Source organism: Botrytis byssoidea (assembly GCF_014898295.1).
Source record: "Botrytis byssoidea strain MUCL 94 chromosome Unknown BBYS_017, whole genome shotgun sequence".
Lineage (NCBI taxonomy): Eukaryota > Fungi > Ascomycota > Leotiomycetes > Helotiales > Sclerotiniaceae > Botrytis > Botrytis byssoidea.
In genome coordinates, this window is record NW_024065858.1 from 220537 (window position 1) to 239290 (window position 18754).

General features: G+C 34.1%; 4 protein-coding genes across 4 annotated transcripts; 2 read left to right on the plus strand and 2 right to left on the minus strand.

Annotated features, from left to right (window-relative positions):
• Window positions 1-6984: 6984 nt before the first annotated feature.
• On the plus strand, window positions 6985-9115 carry EAE97_008136 (uncharacterized protein; the record flags this gene model as incomplete). The annotated part of the gene is made up of 3 exons (XM_038878650.1): window positions 6985-7390; window positions 7440-7802; window positions 7854-9115. 3 exons carry the CDS (start codon window positions 6985-6987, stop codon window positions 9113-9115), a joined length of 2031 nt encoding a protein of 676 aa, XP_038730330.1.
• An 845-nt stretch (window positions 9116-9960) lies between these two features.
• EAE97_008137 (uncharacterized protein) lies at window positions 9961-10531 on the minus strand (the record flags this gene model as incomplete). The annotated part of the gene is made up of 2 exons (XM_038878651.1): window positions 9961-10358; window positions 10456-10531. 2 exons carry the CDS (start codon window positions 10529-10531, stop codon window positions 9961-9963), a joined length of 474 nt encoding a protein of 157 aa, XP_038730331.1.
• Window positions 10532-12564: 2033 nt separating this feature from the next.
• Window positions 12565-14643, minus strand: EAE97_008138 (uncharacterized protein; the record flags this gene model as incomplete). Its single annotated transcript, XM_038878652.1, has 3 exons — window positions 12565-13848; window positions 13895-14195; window positions 14243-14643. The coding sequence occupies 3 exons, from the start codon at window positions 14641-14643 to the stop codon at window positions 12565-12567; spliced, it is 1986 nt and encodes a 661-aa protein (XP_038730332.1).
• Window positions 14644-14879: 236 nt separating this feature from the next.
• EAE97_008139 (uncharacterized protein) lies at window positions 14880-17785 on the plus strand (the record flags this gene model as incomplete). The annotated part of the gene is made up of 6 exons (XM_038878653.1): window positions 14880-15671; window positions 15728-15880; window positions 15928-16042; window positions 16097-16188; window positions 16238-16423; window positions 16475-17785. The coding sequence occupies 6 exons, from the start codon at window positions 14880-14882 to the stop codon at window positions 17783-17785; spliced, it is 2649 nt and encodes an 882-aa protein (XP_038730333.1).
• Window positions 17786-18754: the final 969 nt, after the last annotated feature.

Below are 18754 nucleotides of genomic sequence, written 5' to 3' on the forward strand. Positions count from 1 at the left end.
TTAGAAAGTTAAATAGAAAATAAGGATTTAATAAATAAAGAAAAAACTGATATAAAAACTAATATCGAAAATGGTATTATTAATAATAATATAATAGATTCTATTTCAAAGGGTAAATATATTTGAACGAAAATTGAGATAACTCAAAAAGCTAGTATTTTTCCTATTTAATTGATTATTTGTAATAATTTATGCTATAGGAAAGTGTTCCTTAATTATTTTAGGGAAAATCTTTTATTAATAGGAGAGAAAAGAGAAATTGTTTTATTAAAAAGGTATTGCAATAAGTGTAATTCGGATTTTCTATTTATTCTATTTAAGCTATTAAATAAGATTATATTAGTATCTAAATTCTAAAAGAGTATTTTGAGTATATTTACATTAAAAATATTGAAAAAATAATATAAAATTGAAATATCAAAAATAATAACTAATCAATAACGATTTACATTATCGAATAATTATTTTATAAAAGAAATTATATATTAAAAAATAGCGGATTTATATTATTGATAGTTATATATTAAATTATCTAATTGATAGAATGAATTGACTTTAAATTAATTGTATAAAAAAGTTCCTAATTTTAAAATATAGTGATATTTTAATAAATATAAAAATGAATTGATATCTTTATTTCAAGATTTCTATTCTAAAATTGAATATTTGTATATAATATATAAACAAATGCTAATTGAAATAAAAAAAATAAGAAAAGAAATCAAATAACAAAAGAATACTTTGAAGAAAATATTAGGAATAATAATATTAACTTTAGTACGAGAGTAACTGAATATAACTTATATAGCTTTGAATAATATTCTTGTATACCAAATGCTTTAATAAAGTCAATTTAGAAAAGGAAATGAATTTAATACTCAACCTCGAATTTAAATAATTTGATCAGGTAGTTCTTTAATATTAAATATAAGCATTAATATTCCTTATATTAAAAACAATTAATTCAAAATATTAATTATTTAATCTGAAATAATAATACTTTTAATATCTATTCAAAATATAATATTCATATAAAGTATAATACCTATAAAAAATATATCAAAATGAAAACAAATATTAATACCACCACTACTTATATTCAAAAACTGAATTACTATATCAGGCCTATTCTTGTTTATTGATAGATTTAGCTCTTTGGTTTTTATATCTTTTTTATTTAATAAATTCGAATCTACTTTTTCTATTTTCCTTTTATTTAATTTATTTAATTCTTTTGAAAATATTAATTAAAATATAAATAATTTCCTAACTCGATTTCAATAAAAATATAAATCTCTAATTCATCAGATAAAGGAATCTCAATCTAATAAAATAATATTAGAAATATAATTGGATAATAAAATAATATCAAAGATATAATATTATAATAATAATAGTAATAATAATAAGATAATATTAAAGATATAAATTGAATTATAATCATTTTTAATATAATTTATTGAGCTTCTATTAACTCTTATTAACTCCTATTAAGTTATAAATAAATAATAACTTAATGTTTTTTAATAACAAACAAACGGAAAAAATAATTAAAATAAATCAATCTCATATTATTATTTACTTTAACCTATACAAAACTATTAATTCCTATTAAATAAATATTAATTTATTTTATATATTATATAAAATATTATATATTTGGAATTTAGTTTATATACAAAATGTTGAATATAATAAAAAGGTTATTATAATTATTGCTACTCAATTAATAAAAGGTTAAATGTATAATGAATTTATCTATTTTTTATATTTATATACCACTCCTCCTTCCCTTTTTATATTTATTTATTTATTAAATATTGATATAAAGATATTGTAGTTTATATATTCCTTAAATAATTAATAACATTACAATTACAATTAGAAATCCATTTTTTATATAACCACCCAGCTTTGACAGAATTTTATTAATTGTTTTGAGTTAATAAAATTCTATCGCACCACCTTTTATTAATAACTCGCTATTCTATATATTAATTGTTTTCTATATAGTCACTTCTATATTATCGAATATATTCTCTGAATATTTTAATAATAGATTTGGATATAGAAGTAGAGGTGATGAAGAATTCAATATTGGAGGCAAAGGAAATGATAACTTGTATATTTGCAATACTAATACCACAAATAATATTATTACTCAGTATATATTAGGTATTATTAATACTAACAATAATACTATTACTATATACCTGCTAGAAAAAGCTGAAGTGAAATATATTTCTAAAAAGACTTTTGAGGAAATATAGAAAAACTATATAGTATATTACCTATAGCCTTAAAATAATATTAAATCCAAAGAATTATATTTATTAATATAGCAATATAAATAATAATATATAAATAATAATAATTGGGATAAAGCTATTTTGAATAAATAAAGAGATTTTAATTATATTACTCGAATTATAAAATCGGAAATTGGAGAGCAATTATTAAAAAAAAAAATATGTTTTCTATTGTGATTATGAATTCAAATATTAGGTTTATTTTAATTAAGATTTGCAATAAGTAACTCACCCTAATTCAATTTATATTCGCTATTGTTAGATTACTTATAGAAAGAGATATAGTCTATTCACTCATATATAGTACAAAAAGAATATAACTGTTTTTCCTATGTATACAAAATCGATTACTATAGTTAAGCATAGTTTATAGAATTGATTAATTTTATAGAATAATATTAATAGTTTTTTTCTTTTTTGAATATCAAAATAAAAATATTAATATTTAATTATAATAATCTTTATTTATATCTAACTTATATCTATTATAATTATATAAGTTATTATAATAATTTTCATTAATTATTTGATATAGAAAAATATTTCAACGAAAATATGATTATAAAGTAGAATTAATTAAATAATATATTTTTATACTATATATTTTATAATTTAATATTTACTTTTTAAAGATTTGATAGAAGCTAATAAAAGTTGATAAAAGTTAATAGAAATTAACAAGAGTTAATATAAACTGATAGGAGGAAATAGAAGATAGTAGGAGTTGATAGGTTATCAAAAATCGAATTAATTAAGTATCAAATCAAATCAATAATAATAAATTTATATTAAATTATTCTAAAACTCTATATATATTATTATTGATTATATATTCAAATATCTAAGTAAAATCTATTATAATATCTAAAAGTTCTAATGGTGTATATAAAGTTTGAGCTAATTCTTTTATATTCTTAATAGAAATATTCTAAAGTTTTTTTTTCTTGATTATATATTATTTATTAAATAATCTTACTTTTGTTTTTAGTATATTTTCTTTATTTTCCTAAATATCTTTAAATAAATAAATCCCTTTTCTGAAATCTATAAACTTGGAATTGACTTTATTATTTCAAGCTAATTTTATAGTTAAAGAAAGGATATCCTTTGTAGTGTTATAGGTTGTATATATTTTAAATATAGTTTTTCTGAATATATTCTTAATCTTTTTTCTGAGAATATATTGAAAGATATTTGTTAAATAAATACGATCAAATATCTTATTTATATTATGAGTTGAGTTTTTATAATATTATATATCAATTTGGTAATTAAGATTTATATACTTTTATATAAAATCAATAGTTTTATATGTTTATAGCTTCTTTAATTAATTGATAAGAAATAAAGTAAGTATTCTATACTATAATTTGGAAGAATATATTTTTAGTGTAAGTAATTATTTATAATAAAGTATTTCTCTTTTATATTTAATTTAATTAGTTTTCTAGAATAGAAGTATAAGTGGGTCTATTATTCGATATATAATACTAATATTATTATGTTTGATAGCTTTATTGATTATTATATATATCTTTATCTCCTGAAATAAACAATATATAATAATAAAATTTAAATCAACTCCTTTACCTCTATTCTAACCTTTTTAGATAAAAGCTTTTTATCAAATTATCTCTATTACCTTAAGAAATTTAATTAGTGTTATGTATTGAATAGTTTTTTTGATAAATTTAACCATCTTTTCTATTTGATATATATCATTAATTATTCCAAAGCATTTTTGTAATATATAATGGAATAATAATATAACTTTTGCATTGAATATTTAAGATAATAAAGGATATATTTAATAATATTTAAGTGAATCTTTTTTCTATTCCTTTTACTTTAAGTTTAGAAAATCGGCTTGTATATAATGAGAGCTAGTCTCGCTAAAGAAAGGTTTGAAATGAGTGCGAATTATAGTATCCTGAACTACTATAGATATATAAAACTATAAAGTTAATTTAAGTATCTATTCTTTATATTTGTAAAGATTAATAGATTTGGATTGCTGGACTTTAATAGCCCATATATGAATTGCTATAAGTTGATTATTATATACTAACTTGAGATCGGTAGTATAATCAAATGATGTGGATTTGCTAAGCTCTAAAAGAGCTAATTGCATCTTAAAAATATTATTATAAACTTTGTAAATCCTATTTATAGTTCCCTTGTTTATATGGATACTATTAAGCTACTAATACTTTATCTTATTAATAGGAATATATTTTATATAAGGCATTTTGAGGTATAAATTAGTTTTCCGAAATATTGATTAGATAGTATTTCCTAATATATATTTAAGTGTATTGTATATAAAATGAATACTTATTTAACAAAAGAATGGATTTATTATAAAATTAATAGAATCAAGAATATCTCAAAAGTTTATAGGAATTGTAGGATTGTATATAATTTATTTGAGCTTTAAAAATGAAAGCTTTAAATAAAGAATGAATATAGCTATAATCAAATTCTTTATGTTTTTGGTATAACTAAGACTTTTATTTCTTTTAGTTTCCTTAAAGTTAAAATTATTATAAATAATTACTATTTATAAATAATTTCCTTATATTTTAATTTCCTTTTTAGTTATAAAAATCATATATTTTATTTGATTATTATAATAATTATAATTATTACAAATTCTAAAATCAAAAAGTATTTGGATATAATAACACTTGATTCTATAATCCATTAAATAGAAATTAAATATATTATATAGATAATTTGATTGATATTTAAATTGAATATATATTACCATATTAATAATTATATAGATTTATTAATCTTAGTTTTTCATATTTGATTTATTTAGGTAATTAAAATAATAAAAGTATTTATTAATAATAAGAATTATAAGAATAAAAAATCAAACTAAAGCTTTCTTTTTTATTAATTAATTAATATTAGAAAAATTAATATTATAAAATTCACTTAAAGAAATATTTATATTGAAAATTTAAAGTTTTAATTTGATAAGAAGAATAGCGAATTCTTGTTTTAATATATTTTTAAGGTATTCTATAAAGATATTTTTGTATATTATACTTTTAATAAATATATAATTTAAAATCTTTTTGAACTTCAATTATCATACTTCAGGAATACCATTAATTTTATTATATATATTATTAAAAGCTTAATTTATTATAAACTTATTAAATAATATTCTCTTCTAGTTTATTATATTTAAAATATATTGAAATTTGGATTGAAATATTCTATTAATAGAAATATTAGAAGTTTCGGGCTCAGAAATAATAATTGAAAATCTAGATAATAGATTAGATAGCCATAATAATAATGAACTAAATAATAATAATATACTAAATAGGCTTATTAGAATATTAATTATTAAAACATTAATTATCTTAATTATTATAAAAAAAGGTATAAACATTTACAAATTAATAAAAAATAATAGAAATTAATAGAAATTGAAAAGAGTTAAAAGAAATTGATAGAGATTGTTAGAAAGAGGCAAAAGGAGATAGAAGTTGATAGGAATTGATAGGAATTGATAAGAAATATTTATTTCGAAATTTATTATAGTTTTTTCTATTACATTTTAGTAGTAATAATTCAAATATTATTAATAATATTTAAATTCAGTTAATCAATATATTATTACTATGTAGTTTTATAAAATACTAGAAAATTAGAGCTTTCGAATTATATATTTACTTTTTAAATAAGTTGGGTTTAAAGGGTACAAATATACCTTCAAAGTTCTTTTATCAAAGGTTTTCAGATTCTTATTAAAAATGTAACTAAATACTCTCAAACTCTTGAGGAGATAAATGTTCCCCTTGATCCCTAATTGGCTGAAAAAAATTCGATTATTAATAAGCCACAACATCACTATGAAAAGGATCAAGATATTATTTAGAATTCTAATTAAAAACGTTTTATCGACGAAGAGATTCTGAATATTGAGATAAGACATGACGGACGATTTTATTAATGTGTCAGTCACGTGTATTTGACGGCTGCCAGTCTGTGCACACAATTGATAAGCAAAGAAATTACCAGCTCGAGACGGACTAGGTAATCTCGAGCTTTCACTTTTCTCGATGTTGGTTTAAAGGGTCTAAACATCCGACCCTCGAAGATGACACAGCTCGATTTCCTCCTTACTGTATATATCAATTTTATATCTGCAAAACATTTCAAGTCCTTGTTGTTTCTTGTTTGTTGTTGCTTTTTTCTACTTCGTCGTTCCTCATGTAAATTCTATGGAGTAGAAACCTGCTTTTTGCTCCTGTAATTTAGTGAACTTGGCCAATCAGAGCTGAGTAGCCCTGTCATTTACGAATCCTGTTCCAAGGTATTTTGGAACTTTGCCAACAGATTACCCCTGGGATGTGACCGGCGTACCGCAATATTCACTGCAATTTTACCTGCAAAATGACATCGTCGGCCAAAAACAGGGTCTCACCCCTGTGCAACCTGATAAATGTATAGATAGCATTACATTAGTAGGCCCATTGGACCCTGAAATCAATCTGTTGTACTCTCCTCTAATAAATCGCCTATTTCTCGAACCGAGTACGTTCTGTGAACTCAATTATTGATGCTAGAACTTCAAATCCGTGCTGCTACAACAATTGTACCAAATTCTCATGGTATGGAGTAACAAACAATAATTGAAGAAAGCACCCTCAAAATGGCTCACCAAGACTCACCACAGTCTTCGCTGTCGTCTTCGACAACTGAGAACCCGATTGTTGCAGTTGGTAGGAAAGTAAAGTCGGTTCTGAGCACACACCAACGACCCACCATTCGTATTTATCGCGACTCGTCGACTGCTGAATCACGAAATGTACCCTCAACAAGAGACTTTTCCGAGAAATCTACCTCCACCTCGTTACCTCATGGAAGTACCCAACAAAACCGTACAGGGCTTTCAGAACAATCCGTCACTCAAGCGGCAAACCACCCTCTTCCATCGCAAGGAAATGTATTTACCAATCGCTTTCGATCGCTATTTGGTCGCGGGGAATACTCTAAGGAGCCCGAATCTTATGAGCATGAATATGACCCTGATATGGTAGATTTGCTAGATGTTATGGGCATGTATAGTTATACTAGCTTTTCAGCTACTAGACTAACTCTCTGCAGATCCTGAAATATCTACTCTCTCCACTCTTACCAATGTTCAGAATTCCCTTTTCGTGCCTCAAATGGGAGGGTTTGTTAATCGTCAGCCGACATACAAACTTTCAGAACGGCCAGGAGAAGTACGCACGATTGATAAGATCAAAGCAAAGTTGAAAAATCTACGAAGTCCAGAAAAACAAGCAGATGGTGATACATGGAAACCGCCAAAATTAGAGTATGCCGTTTTGCCTGATGGAGAAAGGCTTGGTGGCTGGACGCCCGCCGAGGTGGATGAGCTAGATGATCTTGTTAGACATCAACTTCATTCCCGACGAGCGAAATTCAAGCGTTCAATGAAAGGATTCGGACAGTATGTTCGCAGACGTGAGTTAACTTTTCACTCTTAGTCCGCTCTGACTAACTTCATTCATATAGCTTTGGGACTATTCATCACAGTTTACGCAACCTTGATTACATTATTTGGTGCGGCCTGGGTACTTTTTCTCATCGGCTGGATATCCCTAGGTTCTCGAAAAGCTTATATTGTCAACATTGTTGATAACGTGCTCGTTGCTCTTTTCGCAATCATTGGTGATGGTCTAGCTCCTTTCCGTGCAGTTGATACCTACCACATGGCCTATATTGCACACTATCACCGCAAAACCTGGAAACGTCGCGAGAAACTCGGTCTCCCAGAGCTGTGGGACCATAATGATCTCCCAGAACAACGCAAGGAAGATATTGCTCCACCTCCTCAAGTCGATATCGAGAGTCTATGCGCCCGTCGAATGCCAAAAAGTTTTGCACGTAGAGTTGCGCCACGCATACCCAAGAAGTACGCCGATAGAATGATTGCTCGAAATCAAATAGAAGTAGAGCCAAATTACGAATATACCGTCCTCTCACCAGAAGAACAGAGTGTCCTCGAATATCACGAACGAAAATTTTCCAAAAGTCACACATTCTATAAGCCACACGAGACAGAGACCCATTACGCATTCCCTTTGAAGTTACTTTTTGCCGTCGTCATATTACTCGATTTGCATTCTTGTCTTCAAATCACGTTAGGTGCATGTACGTGGGGAATCTCGTATAAGACTCGACCATTCGCCCTCACGACAGTCATTCTATGCTGTAGTATCACTTGCAACATCATGGGAGGTGTTCTAATATCCATGGGCGACAAACGTACACGCAAACATGACGTAATTGAAAAAATGATGAAGCAAGAGCTTACCTCTGAAGCTATCGACACGATAAATACCCGAAGACTCAAAGAAGCAGAGGAAAGAGGAGAAATAGATCCAGAGATTAGAAAACGAAGAGAAGAGGAAAAGGACAGAGAAGATAATGAAGAAATCAAGAAAAGCTGGAAGAGTGTACCAAGTTTACCGAAAAAGTTACTGGGCAAGGGCGAGGATCATAGACAACCGAGTTTGCCTGTGGAAGCGAGGAGTTCGAGTTCGAGTACGCATGTAGATTCGCCAAAAAGAGCAGGCTCAAGTTCTTCGAAAGATAAGAAGTCGAGCAGAAGTGGTAGTACAGCGTTACAACCTGTACAAGAAACTCCAACAGTAGCTCAGCCAACGTATCCACAGCCAGTAGCGAGAAGAGGGGAGGGTGTGTTACCGCCTAAGAAGGGGGTGGGGCAAAAAGTATTGGCGGGGTTCCGAAAGGCTGATCTGGATAGAAGCTAGTGGCATTCCTGTTTTCACTTGATAATGAATGATCTAGAAAGATCACCATGATGAGAATCTGGTTTTTGGGAAAAGATGCGATGTATATCTATCGGAATTTTAGCGAGGCGTTTTTTGGATGGTCGAACGAGCGAAGATACTAGGTCTTTTTATACCTATATGGAATATAACATCATGAGAGAATAATGAATACATATAATAATTATTTCCAATAATTTTCTGCCATTTTTCTGCACAACATCATGATAATTGCTAGTTGACAGTATTTCGTGCGAAAAGAAAAATTGACTTCGAATCTACCTCTGATGATTCGTTGAAGGTAGTCCGTTCAATAACCTACGTGATCAGGGATTTGGGTTAATACCCCACTTCCACGAATGGAAGAGTTCATTGATTATGTGATAATCGCATCACTTTTGAGAAAGCAATAGTACATTTAGAATAAGATCAAGCGCTTCTTGCACAGTGAGTTGAGTCTGGTCTCATTTTAGAAGAGCATTATGATACCTAGAAAAATGAGTTCGATCATTGTTACTTCCCTACACATTTTCCTAAAACTTCATTGCTGCGCCTGATTTACTACTGAAACATCAAGAACTAATTCCCAAACTACGGTCTTTGAATGTGCGCAGAACGCATCTTAGATAGATGCAATCTGCCAAAATTCGGCAAGTGCAAAATCCCATCCTTGAAATGTCAAATTTCGATCAAAACCTCATGTTTTGTAACATCATAATTCTTCACTTCACAGCTCTCCTTCCTCCCATCCCAATACACTCAAGCCCAAATTCTAAGTTTGACAAAGATGCAGCGGATGTCGGAACAAAAACAGTCGAAAGAAGCAATTACATAGGAATCTTAGGCGTAGGTCGAGGTTTAACCCAAACTATCGTTGCATCTCCGCGTGCTAGAGGAATCTTCGAAGTTGGTGGTGGTGGAACCCATGCAATGGTTTCGTCTCCGCGCTTTTTCTGGTTGGTTATCAATGTTGAGACGAGGATTTCGAGAGGTTGGTCTGTGTTTTTGCGGCTGAGAGCTCGTTCGATTGCTTTGTCTTCATGCTTTTTCTCGTTGGGTTCGTCTATGCTTTTGCGACCAAGAGCTCGCTCGATGGTTTTGTCTGTAGTTAAGGCTGCATCGTTCTCGGCGATTGTTGAGATGTAGTGAGCGCCGGTTTCGGAGTCATGTTGGGCGAGGATTATAGGATTAGATTCGTTGCGCTCGATGATCTCGAAGTTTCCTTCTGTTTATTTGTGAGTTACATGCTGGGCCTTCATAGTATTTTTGGCGCTATTCGCTATTATCTAGGTACTAGGAAATAGTCTAACTCTCTTACATACCTTGAGAAGCTACTGGAGCTGAGAGTCCAACGACAGTGAGAGAAGAGAGAACGACGAGGAGCTTTTGGAGACGCATATTTGAGGTTGATATGGGAAATTCTGATAGTGGTCTTGACAATGAGAGAAGGCTCACAATCTTAAAAATAAGAAATACCTCTCTTTTAATACAAGAATCTGTTTCGTACGACCGACTAAAATCCTCAAATCGGAGTATTTAATGTTTCTAAATACCACAATATCGAAGTGATCATCCTATTGTGGAACATTCACGATGAGTATACAATCAGGAATTCTTTCGGGTAGGTGCACGAGATGAAGCTCAGTATTTTATCTGATGTTCTTTTGATTGTGCAACATGTACCATCTTGCAAAATCAGAGTCCAAATGTTCAGAATTTTGCCATGCTTACCTTCCTAGAATTTACATCCAGAAGCTATCAGCAACACTGGTTTACATCATGAATGTCAATTGCTCGATGATGATTTTGCATCGAAGTTACATCGCACCATTGTCAGACGTATCGAGGATACGAGTGCTGTGTAACTCAGAATGCAATGACCACTCACAGATTTTTCTTTGTAATTCTCATAATTGTAGAAAAGAGGTTTCTGTAGTTACAAAAATAGGTTCAATTCAATTCTTCGTTATGATATGGCTAAATTTACACCGTGGTGGATGTTCTCAAGCGTAAGTGATCTTTAATTCATTTCAAGCAAAATTACATATAGTATTCTCACTTCAGCAAATACCCGAGAGTGGTAGTTCATCCGGATAAGTGTGCATGCAATCCCCAACGAAGTTGTTACAGCATGATAAATGACTCGGAACACTTTGCCGTTTTAGTGTCATGATCCTCGTGGCGGAACTAGACATGTTTCTTTTGAGGGAGGTGACAACGGCCAGATCCGAAGAGTACAGATTGCATAGAATTCTTATAATTTTTGGGCGTAACGCCTAAATCTTACTTGCTACTGATGAGGGTGAACACTGTGATCATGACAATTTTACATACTGGGAGCTCGAGCCGTTCAATGAAGAAATGATTGAAAGGCTTTCATGATCTTTAATGTAAACAACAAAAGTTTCGCACTTCAGAGATAAAGATCTTCTGTATGAAAGATCAAAACACCGAGCATCAAGATGAATACAACACCTAAGTCTATCCGACCATCTCATGCGAACTTTCATTTCGTCTCTCCTCCAAGGTTCTGTCCGCATCCATGTACACCACATATACATCCATGTTTGTGTTCATCAAGAGAGAGCCACGAGTACGGTATACCTCCATAAATCAGATTGTACACCGGGATCTAGTCCGACATCCGTTATCAGTGTTACACTTTATATTTCATATGCAGACTAATATCTCAATCCTGCATCCTCAGATGTTTCCAGATATTCAATAAAAGAATTCGCATCGAAGTTGTATGACTTCGGTGGGAATTGATTGCGTAGACAATAATGAACTATTGGTTTATCTTCTGGCAGTAAGGGACACGTTAAGATTGACATTTTGGTGGGTGTGCTTTTCCTCTCGCTCCCGTTGAAGCCCTAAGCCTTCGTTCAAACGGGTTTAGGGAAAGAGTGGGAAGTGAAAACCGGGTCATCAAACCAGAAGAAAACACATCTAAATAGCAAGCATATACATGAGAGGAGCTATTTACAGTTGGTTTAGCAACACGACAGTTTACTCGTAGATCTGGAATTCGCCATTACAAAGCCGTCAAGTCGATTACATGAATATTTCATTGTTCTAACGATTGCAAAACAGGCTCTGACTTCAACTATCAAGCTTTCTCTCTATGCTGTAAAGAGGAGAACCCAGAGAAGATTCGGAGATGAGATTGAACGAGGGCGTGGATGCTAGAATGAGCGGACTCTTACGAAGTGGAAGGCGAGATAAGTACTGAGCGAGAAGGCAGGAAAGGGGAAGGTACATGAGATTAAAATGAGGTCGATAATGGAAAATTCTTATATTTAATTTGTAAATGCACAGAAGTTATAGCCTGTTGCGGACCTAGATCCTTGTAGAGTTGCTAATATTTCTACGATATCCATAAAACTAGAGACCATGCTTCATTTTGATCTCACTTCTAAAGATATCAGTGATCATCTACCTACTCCTAAATTTTCCAAATCTAACATTACGTCTGATAGCAACTCCTTAAACTCATCCGCCTCCTGCTTATCCCTCATCTTTCCTACAATGACCTCTAATTCCTCCGCCATTTTTCTTTGAGCCTTCTGATCATTGGCATAACGCTTTCGCATGCCCTCTCCCGCTTTTGATAATAATGCTGTGGATAGTTGTAGCATGGCAATATGTAGCTCTATGACCACCGAAGACGATGATGAGGCAGGTAGGTTCATGGTAGATGTGGTTGAAATCAGAGTCAACCATTCCTGTTTAATATATGATGTTGACTCTTCATCTATGACTGCGAGTAGGATGCGTACAATTTGAAGACCTCTTGCTGCGTCTGCAGTTATGGAAGATTGAGAATTGGTAAGTGGTGCGGTATCGCCAATGTGGCTAAGAATATGGAAGAGATCTTCGGAAACCACCTGCCATCCATCCTGGTTCAAGAAAGCTTCCACGCCATCCTCGGTGGTCATGATTCCTTCGAGCGCAAGTAATATAGGATATCGGAAGTCAGGTTCATCCATGCCACTTATTTTGTATAGCTCAATGAACATATCCATCATACCAGCACTTTCTTTGCGTAGGTTTTCGTTCTCGTCTTCACGAATCCATATGGCTAATGCTCTGATACTAGCTAGGATCAGAGGGTCCACAGTAACCTTATCTTGAATAGAATCCCAGGTTAAAGTGAGTCTTGTTCCTTCAGATGTGGCAGCAGTTCCAGCTCGTGCAGAAGGATGTAATCCAGAAGCACCGGCAATAGATGCATCCCATCTATCTCGCAGGTATTCAATTGCCAAAGACATAGTCTCAGCAATATCCTTTCGCAACTTCAACATTAAATCTGGGGGCATGGTGAAGGATTTGGAGTTTTCTTCATCGAGACTTCGAACAAGATATCCTATGAAGCTTGAGAGAACGTCAAATGCGGCTGCAAGTCGTTGTGAGATACTTGAATAATCACTGTTATTCAATTTCGCTAAGAGTGACGGGAAGGATGATCGCAAGTCAATCAATAAAAGATTTACAAAGAGATAAGAAAACGGCTTGCTATTGCTATCATTCTTGTTCGAGGTATGCAGACTTTCATCGTTAAACAACAGTGAAGGACATGTCACAGGATATGCTTGTAACAATGCCGCTGCCGCCTGGGTATATGCAACTCTACCAACGAGTGTGGGTTTTCTGTTGACTAACTCACGAAGCAAGACAATTACAGACTTAAGCCACTTTGGATTACGTGGAAGCGCCTAAAAATGTTAGACTCGGTACTGAGTAGGGGAGTTATTGATTTACCTCAGAAGATAACTTGGGTATAAAGCTTGCAATGAAAGATAAAAATGTAACAGCGTCAGTTCCTTTGAATACTAAAAGGAGATTTGGGATCACTCGATTGATACTTTCGTAGACAGCTTGTACATCGATCGTAGAACCATTTGCCCAAGTATAATTTAGAATATCGAGAACAAGAGGGTATTGTGGCGCTATCTCTGTTAATGAAGAGATATCATCAACTTTCAAAAGTTCTAGAGAACCCTCTACCTGGCTGACTATAGTTAACAGCGTTTGTAGAATTAGCTGTGTAGTTTCAGGGGAACTATATGGCATTAGCACGTGATTCACATACGAATAGTGAAGTGTTACCTTTGGATAAGTGCTTTAACCAGCGGTCCTGTTCTTCCCGTGAGCTGTGTTCCCCTTCGAACATCTTCTGGCAATAGTATAGAGAATGTATGTAGTACAGCTACTGCGAGATCTACCATATCTTTTGCTTGGGCCTTGTCAATTTTTCCACCAAACTGAGCTCGCAATAGTCGATCCAAAAACTTTGAGGATATGGATTCCCAAAGTATTTGTAGGCGTTCTGTATTTTTGACGAGCTGTTGTTCGTTGTCAAGAACGGATTTAAGGAGAGCAAGTCCTACGAACCTGGAAGTGTCGTCTTTCGCCTTTAGGAGGTCCTTCATTTTTTCAAAAGTTGCGCCAGGGCTACTGAGACCCGTTGGCTCAGAATTTGAGATGTCGCCGACCTTTGATTCTGACATACTTGACTCGAACTATGTTTAAAATCTTTCAATTATCCACGTCGGAATCAAATAAAATTTTGATTTTGGAGGTGTGATGGAATTGAGATTGAGTATCCAAACAGCTTTCGGTCGGAATTCGGTAAAACATTAATCCGGAGGATTCTAGAGCACTCGAGACTCTTAAGTCAACGACAAAGCTATCCCATCTCACGACTATCACAGAAGATGCATATATTTCTACCGTATGTATAAAGATGACCAGTTCATCTGCGGGTTACTTCGCAAATCGGCGACACCCCGATTCGTCGTCGAGTCGCAGTCCACCAAATCATCCCTCAGCCGAAGATGACAGCGATAACGATGATCCCCAAGCTGTACTTGCAGACGATCCACTTGACGAAGACAGCCCAAACCACTTCTCATTTAAGCGCAAACAGAAACAACCTGCGACGTCTAAATTTCTATCTGCATTTACCAAACCGATTAGTGGATCCCAGTCGCGACATAATACACCATCACCGAGGGGAAGCACAACGAGTCCAGGGAATGGTCGAGCGTACCCAATAGGAAATAATTCACAACATAGTCCTACACCTAAAGATGGTGGACCATTGGACTGGTATGTTGAGGGGCCAGGTCGACGGGTTGGATATGAGGATATGACAGCTATTGATTGGATCTTTGAATATACGAAAGAACGACAAAGGCTACGGACGTTATACTCGAACGCGACAGGATTGGTTGGATATGTTCAACAGCTTTTGGATGCAAGTCAGATATGGATAGTTCTTGTTCTGACTGGACTGGCGGCTGGCGCATTTGCAGCCGGAATTGACATTGTCACAGATTTTCTGGCAGATTTAAAGACAGGATATTGTCGAGCTGGAGAAGACGGGGGTCACTTTTACCTTAACAAATTCTTCTGCTGCTACGGTTATGATAGTGTTGCTAAGTGCCGTGATTGGGTACCATGGAGTGTTGCGTCAAACATTGGTTCGGCGGGTGGAAAATGGTTTATAGAGTATTTCTTTTTTATACTATTTTCGGTACGTCGGGTCCATCGATTATAGTTATACGCGGTGCAATTACTGACATTGGCTAGTTGTCTTTTGCTTTCATTTCAAGTGTTTTGGTACAGGAATATGCTTTATACGCGAAGCATAGTGGTATCCCAGAGATCAAAACTATATTAGGTGGCTTTGTAATTCGGCGTTTCATGGGGATCTGGACATTGGTTATTAAGTCCCTTGGATTGGTGAGTTTCGTTCTGATATATATCCGATTAGATCCTGATTTAAGTAGTGCCTATCGGTTGCATCTGGAATGTGGCTTGGTAAAGAAGGTCCGCTTGTACATGTAGCATGTTGTTGTGCAAATGTGTTTATGAAATTATTTGTCAACATCAATGGCAACGAAGGTACGTCCAATTTTTGAAGCTTGAAACTCGATCTTCGTCTGATTTAATGTTCAGCTCGAAAACGTGAGGTACTTTCAGCGGCCGCAGCTGCTGGTATATCTGTTGCCTTTGGGTCTCCTATTGGTGGCGTGCTCTTCAGTCTAGAGGTAGGTACTCGATTAGTTATCATCATGTCTATAGACTAATTAAATTCAGCAACTCTCGTACTATTTTCCCGACAAAACTATGTGGCAAAGTTTTGTCTGTGCCATGACAGCTGCAGTAACTTTACAGGCATTGGACCCTTTTAGAAGTGGAAAGCTTGTTCTATATCAAGTTACTTACAGTACTGGCTGGCATGGATTTGAAATGATACCCTATGCTTTTCTAGGTATCTTAGGGGTAAGACTTCTCTGGTGAAAACATCTACTCCTATAGTCTAACATCGCTCAGGGAATTTACGGTGGACTTTTTATCAAGGTCAATACAAGCATTTTTCAATGGAAGAAAACTGCTACTTGGCTTCCTGGACCGATAACACAGGTTATGATTGTTGCCACTTTGACTGCTTTAGTCAATTACCCAAACCTTTACATGCGAACTCAATCGTCTGAGCTAGTTTTCTCCTTGTTTGCCGAGTGTTCGAAGCTTACCGATGACCAGTTCGGGTTATGCAAAACTGGTGCTGCTACTATTGGAACGATATTTTTATTACTATTTGCAGCTGTACTGGGCTTCTTCTTAGCATCCATGACATTTGGACTTCAAGTCCCAGCAGGAATCATTTTACCTTCAATGGCAGTAGGGGCGCTCTTCGGTCGTGCCGTTGGCATTCTCGTCGAGATCTGGGTCCACAACTTCCCCAAATTCTTTGCATTCGCCACCTGCGAGCCAGATATTCCCTGTGTCACCCCCGGTACATACGCGATTATTGGAGCTGCTGCTGCTCTAGGTGGTGTGACTAGAATGACAGTTTCAATTGTTGTCATTATGTTCGAGCTTACCGGAGCTCTAACATATGTTTTACCAATTATGATCGCTGTTATGATCAGTAAATGGGTTGGCGATGCTTTTGGGAAACGTGGGATATATGAAAGTTGGATTCATTTGAATGAATATCCATTCTTGGATAATAGTGACGAGACACCCATCCCTGATATATCAGTTCGGCAAATCATGACTCGGATCGAAGACCTTGTCGTGCTTACCGCTACTGGTCATACTATTGAATCTTTAACCAATGTTTTGGCAAGTCATCCATATCGCGGCTTTCCCGTGATCTCGGATCCTCGAGAAGCGATCTTATTGGGATACATATCGCGAGCGGAACTTCAATACAATCTCAAAATGTCCACGCAAGCTCCTCGGTCGCTTCGACCCGAGACGGAAGCATTCTTTTCACACCAACCATTTGCGGATCCACGAACGACACTCGATCTTCGACCATGGATGGATCAAACACCTATCACTTTACCTTCACGATCAAATCTTCTCCTCACGGCAAACTATTTTCAAAAACTAGGTGTCCGATATGTTCTTTATTGCGATCGAGGCGTATTACAAGGATTTTTGACGAAGAAAGACGTCTGGTACGTATTGAATGGTGCAGAAGAAACTAGAAGAATGAACGGACAGGATGATATTGGTATGGAGACAGGACTTGCAAGAGAAGCAGGAACAGGGGAACATAGAGGTTTATTGAATGGTGATGAAGATGATTTGGTGCCGTTAACACCTTCTCATGAACATGCACCAATGTTATAATGAATGATATCTAGATTAATTTCAATGTTATACTTTTTTCGATCAAGTAGTGTGGCTGTTGAGTGTAGTCTCCCGTTGGTCAAGTTCGCAAATGGCCTTGTCGCATTTTGATACGACAGGCTTTCCACAGGGTCAAAATTGGGCTGTGCTGCATTGTTACACTGCTTATGGAGGGGTAGCTTTCACACAAGTTCATGTGAGGTAGCAATACAACCTCAACTTCGCCGAGCACGTTTCAAAATTCGAAGAATGATATGAGCAAATTCGTACAACTCTATCTCATGGAGTTGTATTGAAGAAGACAGCGAAGCAGATAATTATTATTTAATTAGATCAATATATTACACTGGAGTCTTTCGCAATAGTCGGCATAGAAACGAAGCCTAAACGTTTACTAAACTCCACTATTAGCTCGGCATCTACGCTAGTGCAGCATATCAACCCCTCTTAACCCCTGAACCACATCTTTTGTTGCCGTGATCATCCGACCGTCGGTGTACGAAGCTCAAATGTTTATTTACATTTAGATTTTTGCATACGATTTAAAGGCAACGGATACGGTGGCTCGTATAAGAACCTACAGATATGTCTATCTACATACTTGTATTGCATCACGTATGTAAGAGTAGGTTTACACCAGTGCAAGGTACAAATGCAGCATAGCCTCTTTCAACCAAGCATGTGGCAAGCATGCTCAAAGCAAGGTAAGCACGACAAAGGCAACTAAACGCCCTATGAGAGGTCAAAAGTTCCAAAATATGCCAAGCCCCAAGAGTTCATACCACTCCTTGGATAAACAATTTGACGAAATAGATGTGAATGGTCCGTTTTAATTCACTTTGGTCTTTCGTAGATAGTTAGAGCATGTTACAAGGCTGTGAATCCCTGCGTTCGTCATCAACAGGTATTTCATTATATCATCACCCCACCATCAATCATATTAAGCTACGCCCGCCACGGTTTACTTTT